A 15717-nucleotide genomic window follows, 5' to 3' on the forward strand; every position below is an offset into this window, starting at 1 on the left:
ACTTCCCACTCACAGAAGCATCTCATGGGTTGGTCTGTCTCCCATGGCTCTGCCGTACAAATTCTCCTCTGTACCCTGTTGGACATTGCCGTTCTGCAACCAGGGAACTCTCTTGCTGGGTCTCCTGGGACAGATGCTGTCCTGGATGGTTTTACATATGTGAAGCACCATCTCCTAGGATCATCTTTTTTGTTTGTTTTGTTTTGTTTTGTTTTGTTTGGGCCACATCCATTTGATGCTCAGGGGTTATTACTGGCTACGCGCTCAGAAATTGCCCCTGGCTTGGGGGGACCTTAGGATCATCTTTTGAGAGTTGTGGCTGGTACTTCAACAGAATTCTTGAGGAGATCTAAAAAGGACAAAAAAGGCTGCCACTGAAGATGCACTGACCGAGAAGGAATCTCAGGACAGCCATAGCTCCTGAGTTATTTTCCTGTTCAGCTTGAAATGTGAAGGATTGAAGGATACAGGTGCCCTCTGCATCTATTCATCAGCTTTTTTCCTTCTGCAAACAGGAACCTTGGCCGCACACAGAAAACTGGTCTCCACTTCATTGCTCAGTCAGTGAATACGTCAGAACATCCACTCAATGGGACAAAATGTGTTTCTAAGAAAATTAAAAACTCTTTGAATTTATCTTTTTTTTTTTTTTGACTTTTGGGCCACACCCGGTAATGCTCAGGGGTTACTCCTGGCTATGTGCTCAGAAGTTGCTCCTGGCTTGGGGGACCATATGGGACACCAGGGGATCGAACCGCGGTCCGTCCAAGGCTAGCGCAGGCAAGGCAGGCACCTTACCTTGAGCGCCACCGCCCGGCCCCTGAATTTATCTTAATACATGCACTGAATCTATACGGTTCTTTTTTAGTTTTAGTTTATAAGTTTATAAATGTCCGCATATACTTAAAGTTCTATAATAAGACAATACTTTTAAAAGTCAAAAGATATCTGAAGTTTATAAGCTATCTGTGTACTGTGACTTTTTACCTTAGTAATGAAAACTCTCTGTTTCAGCTTAAGAAAATCCGATCTTTGCTTGTTGCTGGAGCTGCACAATATGACTGCTTTTTCCAACATTTACGCTTGTTGGATGGAGCACTTAAACTTTCAGCTAAGGATCTTAGATCCCAAGTGGTTAGAGAAGCTTGTATTACTGTAGCGTAAGTATATTCTTTTTTAATAAGTGTTGGTGTTTTTTTAAGTGAATGAATTCAGTACTTATTATTTTAGTGTTCTTTGGTTTCTCGGGCCACACCATTTGATGCTCAGGGGTTACTCCTGGCTAAGCGCTCAGAAATTGCCCCTGGCTTGGGGGACCATATGGGATGCTAGGGGATCGAACCGAGGTCCTTCCTTGGCTAGCGCTTGCAAGGCAGACACCTTACTTCTAGCGCCACCTTACCTCTCGCCGGCCCCTATTTTAGTGTTCTTTAAAGTAGTAACAGGATAACCTCAAATAGTCATACGAATTACCAAAAATTTCTTTATTATGCATAAGGATTTACTGTGTGAGTTTTATTTGATCAAGGGGAATGTTAGCTCCACAGATGTTAAGGGCCTACTCCAGACTTTGCTCTGGGATCACACCTACTGGTATTTTGGGAACCTTATAAGGTGCTGGAGAATGAACCTGTTTCAGCCACATTTAAGATATGTGCCTTACCTGCTGTATTTTTTTCCAAGTCTGTAATCTTTTAAGGCATTAGCTTTATTGATATATAAAATATATATAAATATACAATTAACATAATGTACATTATAAATAAATATATATATTAAAAATATGGGGTCGGAGAGATAGCATGGAGGTAAGGCATTTGCCTTTCATACAGAAGGTCATTAGTTCAAATTCCGGCATCCCATATGGTCCCCCGTGCCTGCCAGGAGCAATTTCTGAGCCTGGAGCCAGGAATAACCCCTGAGCACTGCCGGGTGTGACCCAAAAACCACACACACACACACACAAAATATATATATATATATATATATATATATATATATATATATATATATATATATATATATATATATATATACCTTAAAATGTGTATGTCTAAATTCTAGGGTTTTTTTTTTTTTTTTTTTGGCCACACCCAGTAACGCTCAGGGGTTACTCCTGGCTATGTGCTCAGAAGTTGCTCCTGGCTTGGGGGACCATATGGGACACCGGGGGATCGAACCGTGGTCCGTCCAAGGCTAGTGCAGGCAAGGCAGGCACCTTACCTTTAGCGCCACCGCCCGGCCCCTAAATTCTAGTTTTTTTTAATCAAAAAACCTTGAGTAGTTAAAAAGAATCTTTTTTTTTTTCCTGGTTTTGGGTCACACACGGCAGCGCTCGGGTTACTCCTGGTTCTACACTCAGAAATCACTCCTGGCAGGCTCGGGGGACTATATAGGGTGCCGGGATTCGAACCACCATCCTTCTACATGCAAGGCAAATGCCTTACCTCCGTGCTATCTCTCTGCCTCCCCCCAGAAAATCTTGAGTATTAAGAAAAAATTATTTTTTCTGAGAACTGTCTATAGTACTCAATGTCCTTTTTACTAATTAGCTTCTTTGTTAAGCTCTTTATTTTTGATATTGTAGCAATAATCTTGAAGCTGTAACACGTATCATTAAATTGCCAAGATGGAAACAAATTTGATATGTTCATATTTCTCCTAAACTAAAAGACACTTAAGGCTTTTTCCCCCCAAAATTTCTGGTCTAGATGTTCTCACAGTACACTTTGTTGTAAAAATGTTTCTTTGAATATAAGGCACACAGAGACTTCTTAAATATTCTTAAATTTCCTATTTAGGACAAATAAACTCCAGAAAGTTAAAACTAAGGTTTACTCATAATAGCTAATATCCTGCCATTATTACCTTGTTTTGTAACAATCCCTGAAGGATATGTGTAAGAATCTATAGATAAATTATTACAATAGGGCCCGGAGAGATAGCACAGCGGCGTTTGCCTTGCAAGCAGCCGATCCAGGACCAATGGTGGTTGGTTCGAATCCCGGTGTCCCATAGGGTCCCCCATGCCTGCCAGGAGCTATTTCTGAGCAGACAGCCAGGAGTAACCCCTGAGCAACGCCGGGTGTGACCCCAAAAAAACAAACAAACAAAACAAAACAAAACAAAAATATTTACTGGTTAGAATAAAGATCCAAGCTGAATTTCAATTTTGGAGGGGCTTTTTCGTATTGTTGGGGCTGTGGGACATTCCAAATGGTTCTTGGCCACCCAGGCCAGAAGTTCACTGGTGGAGACTATGGGTACCATTGTGCTTCTCAGGCCTTGTGGTTTCCGGGCCCAACAGGGTCATTCTGCAGGGCTTGGGGCATCTAGGGATACATTTACATTATTGGGGAAGGAGGTTTAACCAGCCAGGATTAGTGGTTAAATTCTGAAGTCAAATGACTTCAACAGAGCCATTGGGGAGAAAAAGTGCTAAATTTGATCTTGGGACTAGACAAAGAATGGAAAGAAGAAGAAAAAAACATGTGTGCTTCCTTTAGTTTTAGCCAGTGGAATTGCCATGTATACTCGAGTATAAGTTGACCCCCCCCCCAATTTTACCCTAAAAACTAGGAAACTTAGTGATTTACAGTATAAGCCGAGGTGGAAAATGTAGCAGCCACTGGTAAATTTCAAAAATAAAAATATATACCCAAAATAGGGCCAGAGAGATAGCACAGTGGTAGGGCGTTTGCCTTGCATGCACCTGCTCCAGGACGGATGGTGGTTCAAATCCTGCCATCCTATATGGTCCCCCGAGCTTGCTCGGAGTGATTTCTGAGTGCAGAGCCAGGAGTAACCTCTGAGCGCCCAGGTGTGACCCAAAAACAAAACAAACAAAAATATATACCCAAAACAATTAAAATAATTGAGGAATCAGTAGGTTAAATGTTTTTCAATATTTATTGCTAGAGAAAAACTGTAAACTAGCAACAGTAACTTTAAAACTTTAAATAAAGTGCAGAAAACCATAGCTTAACAGGTCATCAAGCTAAATCACAAAGGCTAAAATCCTTCCAAACTAGATTCCTCCTTCTCCTCATCTGTATGTCCAAACAGAACTTCAGCTGCATCTGATGGGAGGGTCTCAGCATAGACATTGTCATCATCATTGAGTTCACAGACATCATCATCACTGCTGTCGGTCACATACAAAGCACAAAATATTGAGGGTTCACTGGTTCAGTGGCATCCAGTTCAGTTCAGCTGCCTACTTCTTCAGCTCAGCCCTGACTTGTAGACTGAGCTGAAGCACCCGGGGCCCCCTCCAGCAGACTGGAGGCAGAAGACAACTGGAGACTACGTGCATTGGATTCAGTGTGCGTTCACCGAATGAAATAACCTGTCTGACCCGAGTAGAAGTCGAGTTTGTGGTTTTCTGTACAACTCAGCTTATACTTGAGTATATAGGTAATTAAAATTAGATTTACTCAGGAGCTAGAGAGATAGTATAGAGGGTAGGTACTTGCTTTGCATATGGCCTACTTGGATTTGATCTCTACCTCCCCTGTGTGGTCCCTCAAGCACCACCAGGAGTAATTCTTGGCCTAGAGCCAGGAGTAAGCCCTAAGCACAGCCAAAATACACAATACAAAACAAAAGAAAACAAGCAAAAATTAAAATGACCAATTCTGAAAATATTTTTTTTAGTTGTATAAGTCTTACCTATGTTTGATCGTTATCTATTTTATAAAGTATCTTTTTTGTCTTCCTTCATAGCCACCTTTCAACAGTTTTGGGAAACAAGTTTGATCACGGTGCCGAAGCCATTGTACCTACACTTTTTAATCTCGTCCCCAATAGTGCAAAAGTCATGGCAACTTCCGGATGTGCTGCAATCCGATTCATCATTCGGGTAGATACTTCTGTTCAATATTTGGGGCAACTCTAGATGGTCTATCTTCTTCCCTCTTTCCTGTTTTCTCCTCTTTAACTCTGTCTTGTCCCTTTCGCCTGCCTCTCTCAGTACACTTAGTCATTGATGTGTTTTAAATAACCCCTATGGAAAAATAACTTCTGATTGTTTTTCTAACAATAAAAGCAGCATATGGTCAGTATAATTTTTAGAACATTTGTGTAGTAGACAGAATTACAAAGTAGACACTTTCACACAGAATATAATGCAGTAATGTATATTATGTATATTATTATATTACATATATATGCATATATGTAATCATGTAACAGGCAAATTAAAACTATGAAAATGTTAGAGGCAAATCAAAAGATAGTACTTTTTGTTTGTTTGTTTGGTTGGTTTTTTTGATAACACTTTTTTTTTTTGCTTGTTTTTTTTTGTTTTGTTTTGTTTTGGGCCACACCCGTTAGATGCTCAGGGGTTACTCCTGGCTAAGCACTCAGAAATTGCCCCTGGCTTGGGGGACCATATGGGATGCCGGGGGATCAAACCGCGTTCCTTCCTTGGCTAGCGCTTGCAAGACAGACACCTTACCTCTAGCGCCACCTCGCCAGCACCTTGATAACACTTTTAAATAGATTTTTGTTGTTTGTATTTTGGGAGCGTGCAGAATAATGATGTTTAAAACGTTTGGTTTTTAAACTCCATTAGGTTCTGCTGCAACTATTTGTTCTAAGTCAGTATGTACTTTTCCATACTTATTTTAGCCTTTATAAATTATAGTAGTTGCAAAATTTAAATGTAGTATAAATGTAAAAAAGTTTTTAATTTTACATGTATATATATATTTTATTGTATATACTTAATAAATATGATTACATCAGTTTGATTTTTTAAACTTCATATTCTTTTTTTTTTTTTTTGGTTTTTGGGCCACACCCGGCGGTGCTCAGGGGTTCCTCCTGGCTGTCTGCTCAGAAATAGCTCCTGGCAGGCACGGGGGACCATATGGGACACCGGGATTCGAACCAACCACCTTTGGTCCTAGATCGGCTGCTTGCAAGGCAAACACCGCTGTGCTATCTCTCCGGGCCCTAAACTTCATATTCTTAAGGCAGTTTCTCTGTTCCAAACATTCCATTCTTTTAATGTCTAGATCATGAAGTTCCTCTTCATGGATATAGCAGTAATTTGATTGAGTTATTTGTGCCATTCCCTGACAGGCTACAGACATTCTCCTTTGGTGAAAGACTTGTTGCTAAGCTCCTGGCACATATCCTTGGCTGTTTGTCTTCCAAGATTCTCTGAGCTGCAGGGAGCTGCCTTTCTTAGACCCTTCCTTTCCCCAGTATGACCCAGAACCCACATCCAGTTACTCATTTGACCTTTGTGAACCACTTCAAAACTAGCCAAAGAGCTAGTCTACTTCTAGAAACCCTAATGGATCTCCTTGAAGAGCTCCTTGCCCTTATCTCAAATATATTTTTTTCTCTATTTATTCCTACGTCCTTCTCCTCCCATCCACAGTTGTGATTCCAAGGTTGCTTCTTATTATCCTTTATTGTAAACTTTATCTCAGATCCTGCTACCTCTCATTAGCTCATAAAAACAGTAGATATCAAATAAGTGTGCTTTGATTACTGTTCTATGCTTATGTCTATCATGTAAAAAATTTTCTTATGTCTATCATGTACAAAATTACTAAATACTTGAGTAGAGAAGAACAGCAGAATTACAATTAGAAATCATAAGATTATATCTGTTGAACTTGACCTGAATTCTAGAGTGCTATGATTTAGCCAGATGGAAAGTTAACTTAATTCGTCATTTCAAAGTACCTAACCTCTAGTTAGGCGTGGAGATTCACTCTTATTACCTGCTGTGATGATGTTGTAGACAATTACTAGAAACTGTGGTACAACTGAAATATGACAAATATAAGTCAGTTTCTTTTAGGACTCCCTCCCCAACCCCAAATGGTTTCCAAATTTTCTTCCAGCTATACAGTTAACATGTCTTGAATCTAATGTTAAAAACATGCCTGTCCTTCTGAAACTGTCATCCTTACTACTGTTTTAATTGGGAAAATCATTTTGATTAGTTTTAATTTCTTTCAAATTTTGATAATACCCTATATGTATATATACCCTATTGTACTAAATACTTGGATGTAGACAAGTGAGTTTTAAGAATTAAGGAGAAAAAACAGTGTTTTTCAACTTCTGAAACATCTTTTTCAGCATACTCATGTGCCCAGACTAATACCTTTAATAACAAGCAATTGCACATCCAAGTCAGTTCCTGTGAGAAGGTAAGTTTTGCGGGGAAATTTTGTAGTATAGTTTGACTATTAAATTCTGTTTAATTCTTGGTATGGTGCGTATAAATTAAAATTGTACTTAATATCTTGCCTTCTAGAAGCTTTACCTAAATGTATAGCTTGGTGGGGGAATGAAGAAGATTTTACAGCGGGTAGGGCTCTTGTCTTGCTTATGGCCAACCTGGGTTCAGTCTCTAACATCCCATCTCCCTGACTGAGAACCAGCAGAAGAAATTTCTGAGCACAGCCAGGAGTACCTTGAGCACCACCACCCAATTAATTATAAATGAAGTTAGAGGTTTTTCTATAAGGAACAAGAAATATAGTAGTTGTTAGAACCACCCAGATTTTTCAGTTTAATTACATTAAGATTTGTCTTACTTGGGCTACAGCTACATGGGATTTCATAAATTATGGAGTTTAGACTCAGACCTTGGTGAACAACCTGTGACTGTGATTGTACAGTCTGGGTCAGGTTAATTAGGCACTGTAGACCTCACTGTATGCCTGTAGTAGGGAAATTAATATTGCTACTCCTCCCCAATATTCATGAAAATTAAATGAAATATAATTAGTAAAATTTCACATAGTGGGTTAGAACAATAGTACCGCAGGTGACTTGCCTTGCAGGTGGCTGGCCCAGGACTTGATCATTATAGCCAAATAAAAAAGATGATGGCAAGTTTATCAGTGCAAGCTCTGGAATGAGCTTGTAGCTATTGCATACTCTTGGAAAACACTTTATTTAACTTCCCTGTTTCTCATTTTCTGTTCTTTATAATAGGAGCTAAAGGAGGGGAGGCCAGAGATACAGGACAGTGGGTAGGATGCTTCCTTTGCACATGGCCAACCCAGGCTCAATTCCAGTATCCCTGTTGGTCCCCCAAGCCCTGCCAGTAGTAATTAATTAGAGTATAGCATCAGGAGTAACACATGAAGTATTGGCAGCTGTAACCTAAAAACCATAAAAAAAAAAAAAGTAAGGATTAATTTGTCCTTTTGTATATAGTTTTTGAGTTGAAATTCCCTGCCTGTGTAGATATGTTCATAAGTTGGTTGAAACTAGCTGGAGTGATGGTACATGAGGCTGGAGAGTGCCAGACCTGTTATAGGTAGGGCACTTGTCTTGCTTTTGGCCAACCGAAGCTTGATCCCTGGCATCCCATATAGTTCCCTGAAGCAGCCAAGAGAATTCCTGAGTGTAAAACGCATTTCTGCGTTTGGACTCACCACCCCCCAACCTCTTGGGGTAAAAGAAAAGAAAATGAAACTTTCTTAACAGGACTAGGCTGTCTAGGGTTCAGTTTCTGGAATCCCTGTGGTCCCCCAAACCCCTCCAAGAATGATTACTGTCCCTGAGCCTAGAACTAGGAGTAAACCCTGAGCATTGTTGAATGTGGCTCAAAAGCCAAAACAAAACAGTCTTAACAATTAAATTGAGGGATAACCACTAGAGAGAAAGGACTAGCTTTGAGAAACCTAAGTGATAATTGAGCTAAAGATTGAGCTAATGTTGCCCAAGTGAAATTTTAAGAGAGAAGGGGGCTGAGATTATTCCTTTAATGAACAACTTTTAAGGTTGATGAACAAAAGTGTTCCTAAGGGAAAAGAAACCTGGCAAAGGTAAGTCACTAAATGCCAAGAATAAAGAGATGCTCAAGGGAGAAGCAATTGAAGGAATTAAAAACTGTAAGACTTAGGAGAATATCCAAATGCTTGAATTAAAAAATATATATTTAAGGAAACATGTAAAAATTGGAAGATTTGTCACATATTTCTTAGTCACCAATTGTATATCTTCAGTGTCTCATGCATAGAAATATCTGCTATGGCCAGAGTGATAATATAGCAGGTGGGACACTTGCCTTACATGTGGCTGACTGGGATTTGATCCCCTATACTCCATATTGTTCTCCTGAGCCTGGTCAGGAGTGATCTCTCAGCACAGAGCCAGGAATAAGCCCTAAGCACTGATGGGTGTGGCCCAGAAACCAAGAAAGAAAAAGTATTTGATAATATTTTAATAAACAGGACGTTATAGTTTACACATGATGAACTTTTTTTTTGTTTGTTTTTGTTTTGGGGCCACACCCAGCGGTGCTCAGGGGTTACTCCTGGCTGTCTGCTCAGAAATAGCTCCTGGCAGGCACGGGGGACCCTATGGGACACCGGGATTCGAACCAACAACCTTTGGTCCTGGATCAGCTGCTTGCAAGGCAAATGCTGCTGTGCTATGTCTCCGGGCCCACATGATGAACATTTGAAGTTGAAATCTTTAAGAGATTTTTAATATAAGGAACAGTTAGGGCCTTTAACTATTTGACAGTTAAGACATCTAAAAACATGTCTACTTTTCAGGGGGGAAGAATGGTCATAGAAATTTAGTTGCATAAATAATATGACTTAATATGTTATGCATTAAAATACAAATAACTTTTTTTTCCAGGCGTTCATTTGAATTTTTAGATTTATTGTTACAAGAGTGGCAGACTCATTCATTGGAAAGGTATGCATTGATTCACACCTCTTTCCCTTCCCCTATGTGCAGTCTCCTTTTTCCCTAGAATTGGTTGAATTATGCAGACATTATATGACGGTTTCTTTAATTTATGGCAGTTTAATCAGTTCAGGACTGATGATGCTGTAAACAAATCATTTTCTTTCTTTGGTAAGCCACCACAGAGACTTTTTAAAAAATTTATTAATAATTTTAAGTTTAAGGAGCCAGAGTGATGAGACAACAGATAGGATGCTTGCCTTGCATGTGGTTCAATCTTTAGCATCCTTTATGGTCACCTGAGTACCACCTGGAGTAATACCTAAGTGGAGAGCCTGGGTAACCTCTGAGCATAGCTAGGTATGGCAGAAAAAAAAATGAAGAAAGAAAGAAAGAGAGAGAGAGAGAGAGAGAGAGAGAGAGAGAGAGAGAGAGAGAGAGAGGGAGGGAGGGAGGGAGGGAGGGAGGGAGGGAGGGAGGGAGGGAGGAAGGAAGGAAGGAAGGAAGGAAGGAAGGAAGGAAGGAAGGAAGGAAGGAAGGAAGGAAGGAAGGAAGGAAGGAAGGAACTCAAATTTGAGTATAATATATGTATAAGTTATCTGGATTTTCTATAAAAATAACTTTTTTTTTAGGCCAGGGAGATAGTATAGGAGTTAGGATGTAACATGCAATCCCTACCACCTGGCCACCAGGTACCACTGGTACCGATACCCCAAGCATTGTGGAGCTGAGCAGCACCACGTCCTCACACCCCACTTTCAGCAGAATTAACTGAGAATCGTTGATAGGATCTCCCAAAATAATTTTAGGCTTATACTGTTTGACTTGTCAAGAGGAAGTGTGTAATAATGAAATATATTGGGCAGATTATGAGAAATTCTTACAAGTTTAGAAAAAAAAAATGGTGGGGTAACACTAAGCCCTGCCACTGCACCACTTTTTCTGGTTTTGTTTTGCTTTATTTTATTGTTTGTTTTTTGATATTATTTCACTTCTCTTTTTTTTTCCACTTTTTTTTTTTTCACTTTTGTGGATATTATTCGGTGATTTTTTTTTCTTTCTATTTTAGTAGTTGATGCCAAGTTTTTTCTTCTCTTTTCCTTAACCTTTTTTTATCTCCAACAGAATAGCATAACTTGAATCATTCAGCCTCATAAAATGAGGGGGGAAAGAATGATACCAGGACCAGTCATATGAACATGTAGTGTAAATAAAAAATGGCCAGACTGTAACACCAAACAGAATAGATACCTAACCTATAACAAACTGTAAGGTGGAGACCAGTTACACTAGGATTTTGGGGGTTAAAGGAGGGATATGTGGGAGACAAGCTGGGAACAGGAGTGGAGGGAGGACAACATTGGTGGTGGGAAAGCCCTTCATTGTCACTGTGTACTGTAAATAATTCTGTGTAATGAACTTCAGTCACAATAAAAAAAAAAGTAAAAAGAAAACAAGTTTAGTTATGTCATTGCACACAAAAGTTTTTACCTATCTTGTACTTGAAAATTAATGAGTAACTTTATGCACTATCATTTTGGGTGAAACGTATATAGCTTTGCACATGAATCTAAAGATGTTTTGCTTTATAGACATGCAGCTGTCTTGGTTGAAACGATTAAGAAGGGAATTCATGATGCTGATGCAGAAGCCAGAGTGGAGGCACGAAAGTAAGTTTAGGGGCCACAGTGATAGTACAAATGGGTAGAGCATTTGCCTGGCACATAGATGAACAAGATTCAATCCCTGGCACCTCTAGGAGTGATCCCTGAGCACATCTGAGTGTGTCCCCAAAACAAAAGCAAAAAAAATAAAGTCAGTCCAGGGTATACTTTTGGTGTCAGTTTAATCATCCTGTTGTCTTCTCTTAGAAATTAAACTGAAAGAATGAAAATTGACCAGGAATCCCAAATATTCTCCTTGATTTGCTGTCTAGTAAAATTGGGGTTTTCTTTCTTTTTTTGGGGGGGGGTAGTTTTCTACATTAACTTCATACTTGTTATCTAACACTTTACTTCAGATTGTTGTTTTGTACAATAATCATTATTCCTGACCCTTCTTAACAAACTTGGTTTCAGACCTTGGTTTTTTTCTCAGATCGCACAATCTCGGTTTCATTATGAAAGAAAATGCTCTCATTTATTGAGCATTTATTTTTGTTTACCTCATGTTATGTGGGATATTTTATATTTATTGTCATCCCAAAATGAACCTGCAGAGGTATTTTCGTAGCTTGGCAGGTGGAGTTTGGTGATTTGGGGACTTCTTTAAAGCCACACAAACCTTAAGGATTACTGCCACAGTTTGAACTTACATCTGCTCTTTAAGCTCTGTTATCTTGCCCTTAAAACTTTAAAATGAAAGGGGCTTGAGTGATAGCACAGTGATAGCACACTTACCTTGCATACAACTGGCCCAGTTTCAATCCTCGACATCCCTTATGGCTCCCCAAGCACCACCAGGAGTACTGAGCCAGAAGTAACCCTTAAGCATCACTGGGTGAGACTCACCCCCACCCTTCTCAATGTAAAAACTTTTAAAGTTAGAAAATAATCAGTTGACATCATAGTTGTGTCAGTACCTTTCAGTTCATCTTCATTCTTTTTGAATGTACATATTTTGTTGTTAATGTTTAACTGGGTATGACTGTTATTTGATAGGCTTTTTTCCCTCTTGTTTGATTGTTTTGCAGGACATATATGGGTCTTAGGAACCACTTTCCTGGTGAAGCTGAGACACTGTATAATTCCCTTGAGCCGTCTTATCAGAAGAGTCTTCAGACTTACTTAAAGAATTCTGGTAGTGTAGCATCTCTCCCACAGTCAGACAGATCTTCGTCTAGCTCGCAAGAAAGTCTCAAGTAAGGTCATACACATGATCATGATTTACTTCTTCTTCCTAGCTTCCCCAGAGTTCTTTAAAATGGATGGTTATATATCTCCTTGCTTTCACCTAATACCTCGAAGGTACATTTGGCCCTCCATATCCATGGGTTCTGCTTCGGTGGGTTCAGAGTTGCTGATTGAAAACATGTAAACAGGTTCTGAAAGTAGAGAAAAGGTAAAGTAGGTTCTTGCATATGGGACGCTGGGGGATAGAACCACGGTTGTCCTAGGCTAGCGCTGGCAAGGCAGACACGTTACCTCTAGTGCCACTGCGCCGACCCCAGGTTCTTGCATCTGACCTGAGTTCAGTTCCCCAATATCCCATAATAGGAACCCCCTGAGCCAGCCAGAAGTGACCACTGAGCTCAGAGCCAGGAATAAGTCCCTAGCACCACCAGTTCAGATGTGGCACCAAAACAAAACAATATGTACGTAGGTTCTTTTTGTTTGTTTGTTTGTTTTTTCGGGCCACACCCATTTGGTGCTGAGGGGTTACTCCTGGCTAAGCGTTTAGAAATCATCCCTGGCTTGGGGGGACCATATGGGACACTGGGGGATCGAACCGCTGTCCTTCCTTGGCTAGCACTTGCAAGGCAGACACCTTACCTCTAGTGCCACCTTGCCGGCCCCTGTAAGCAGGTCCTTGTATAATGTTATTTCATTCAACATTAGTGGTAAGGGAGAATGTTATTTTCAGCTAGACAACTATCAGTAGAGTTTGAACATTCTTCTCTTCTCTACCTGTGTTTTCTCCAGGAATGTTGCTTTTTTGTCATAGAGTTGAACACTTTAGATTAATTGGTATAATCTGAAATCACCTCAGTCTGAGTGAGTGTGATTTGCAGTACTGAATTAATGCTACTGGTACTGGTACTGAATTAATGGCCCAGTTAGCTGAGAATAGCCAAGAGTGCTCCCCAATTCCCTGAGCACAGCTCAGGACACTCAGTAAAAACATTTTTACACTTTCCAGATATCCATTATGCACTAAGCTATAAGCTTAAGATTATACAATAATATTTATGGACAACATATACCAGTATAATTACAAATAATAAAAATAGGTAATAAGAAAGATGGTGTGCTCTTGGAGATTAGACATATTTTACTTTCTAATACTGTACCTTGTTTTTAGTAGAAGGTTGTAGCCCTGTGTTCTGTTTATCCAGCAGAAGCACTCAGTGGTGCTATGGTAGTAGTATGATTTCTATTTGGTAACTGTGATTTGCCCATATCCACAATTGCATAACTCCAGCTATATGCTAATAATTCTCTGTGTGCTAATAACGGTAGTAGTAAGTTGTTCTTACTGCTATTTATAGCAGTAATTGCTCTGTTAGTAAATAGACTGTCTCAGAATAGAAATGTCTGTCAGATAGTTTCTGTACAGAAATGTGAAGAGCAGAATGACCAAGAGCAGAGTAGTCTGTATCATTTTTTGCAGTTATTTTATTCTTGCTTCATAACCAATTGAGATACTACTAACATGGGACAACATCTTAAGTGATTTATAAGCAGAAAACAAAATTAAATATTTGTCAACTCTTTAAAAAACTAAGTAGTTGTTCTTGAATTGCTAGCAGCAAAATGATAAATTGCATCTTTTTGCTCAAAGTATTTCTGTTTACATTGCAGTCGCCCTTTTTCTTCCAAGTGGTCTACAGCAAACCCATCAACTGTGGCTGGAAGAGGTAAGTTGTTTTATGAAGTAAGAATTATAACATATTTTACTTAGTAAATGAAGTAGAAAGTATTTTACAAATAAAAGATTCTATGCAAAATTTTGTTTCTATGGCCCCTATTCTACTTAGAAGGTTTCTTAACTGTTTTCAACTCAGTGTTAGGAACCACAGTGAGTAAACATTTTACGTAGGATCCCAATAAATGTGTGTATTTCATCAAATGTACATTGGACCTATCTGTATGTAATGGGTATTATAAACAAAGGACAACATACTGAGTAAAAGATGCACTTAGCATATAGTAGTATATTGTATTGCTATATCAAGTAACATAATTCCAATTTCTGTGAAACTCTGCTTACCCTTGTATGTATATTTTGTTTATATACATTTCTTTAAAATATTGATCATTACCTATTTGGCTGATGACACAACTTGTTAGTAGGTCATAACTTATTCTTGATAATTCACTTTTTTTATTTGTTTGTTTTTGGGCTACACCCAGTGATGCTCAGGATATGCGCTCAGAAATCGCTCCTAGCTTGGTGGACCATTTGGGACGCTGGGGATTGACTCAGGTTCGTCCTGGGTCAGTCGTATGCAAGACAAATGCCCTACCACTGTGTTATCACTCTGGCCCCATATAATTCACTTTTAAAGTTGAAAAACTAAAGATCAAAATCTAAACAAGGGCCCGGAGAGATAGCACAGTGGCATTTGCCTTGCAAGCAGCCGATGCAGGACCAAAGGTGGTTGGTTCGAATCCCGGTGTCCCATGTGGTTTCCCGTGCCTGCCAGGAGCTATTTCTGAGCAGACAGCCAGGAGTAACCCCTGAGCACTGCCGGGTGTGGCTCAAAAAAAAATAAAAAAAAAGCCTAAATGACTAAATTTATGTTGCCTCAGAGTGTTAAATTTGCAGTGTTTTCTGAGTAGTCCTAACTCACAAATGAGTTCTCATTGCATTTTTCTGATAGCAGAAAAATAATACTGCTGCCTTCTGTTCATCTTGTACAGTTCTTGAATTAATCATGAATCATTCATGAGTCATTCACAAATACCATCATGACTATTTTGTAGATGATGGTAATGGATTGTATAAAGTATAGTTTTTTTGGTTTTTTGTTTGTTTGTTTTGGGCCACAACCGGCGGTGTTCAGGGGTTCCTTCTGGCTGTCTGCTCAGAAATAGCTCCTGGCAGGCACAGGGGACCATATGGGACACCGGAATTCGAACCAACCACCTTTGGTCCTGGATCGGCTGCTTGCAAGACAAATGCCGCTGTGCTATCTCTCCGGGCCCTATTTTTATACATACTTTATGGAAGAGAAAAATAATGAAGAAAAAAAATACTGAGAAAAGTGTCCAATGTCCAGGAAAGTTTTCTTGTTCTGAGATGAAATGGAGGCATTGGCTCTAAAATGCAAAATGTTTTCTTTTCTTTTCATTTTTTTTTCTTTTTTGTTTTTTT

General features: G+C 39.4%; 1 protein-coding gene across 13 annotated transcripts in view; it reads left to right on the top strand.

Annotated features, from left to right (window-relative positions):
• CLASP2 (cytoplasmic linker associated protein 2) overlaps positions 1 to 15717 on the top strand; it is a 178589-nt gene that overhangs the window by 60822 nt on the left and 102050 nt on the right. For all 13 annotated transcript variants that reach the window (XM_049766378.1, XM_049766379.1, XM_049766380.1 and 10 more), the window contains 7 exons: positions 1015 to 1160; positions 4726 to 4861; positions 7105 to 7175; positions 9631 to 9690; positions 11274 to 11351; positions 12374 to 12541; positions 14202 to 14257. In XM_049766378.1, the coding sequence (XP_049622335.1) occupies positions 1015 to 1160; positions 4726 to 4861; positions 7105 to 7175; positions 9631 to 9690; positions 11274 to 11351; positions 12374 to 12541; positions 14202 to 14257 (715 nt within the window). The remainder of the gene's footprint in view (positions 1 to 1014; positions 1161 to 4725; positions 4862 to 7104; positions 7176 to 9630; positions 9691 to 11273; positions 11352 to 12373; positions 12542 to 14201; positions 14258 to 15717) is intronic.

The sequence above is a fragment of the Suncus etruscus genome, chromosome 20 (assembly GCF_024139225.1).
Source record: "Suncus etruscus isolate mSunEtr1 chromosome 20, mSunEtr1.pri.cur, whole genome shotgun sequence".
NCBI lineage: Eukaryota > Metazoa > Chordata > Mammalia > Eulipotyphla > Soricidae > Suncus > Suncus etruscus.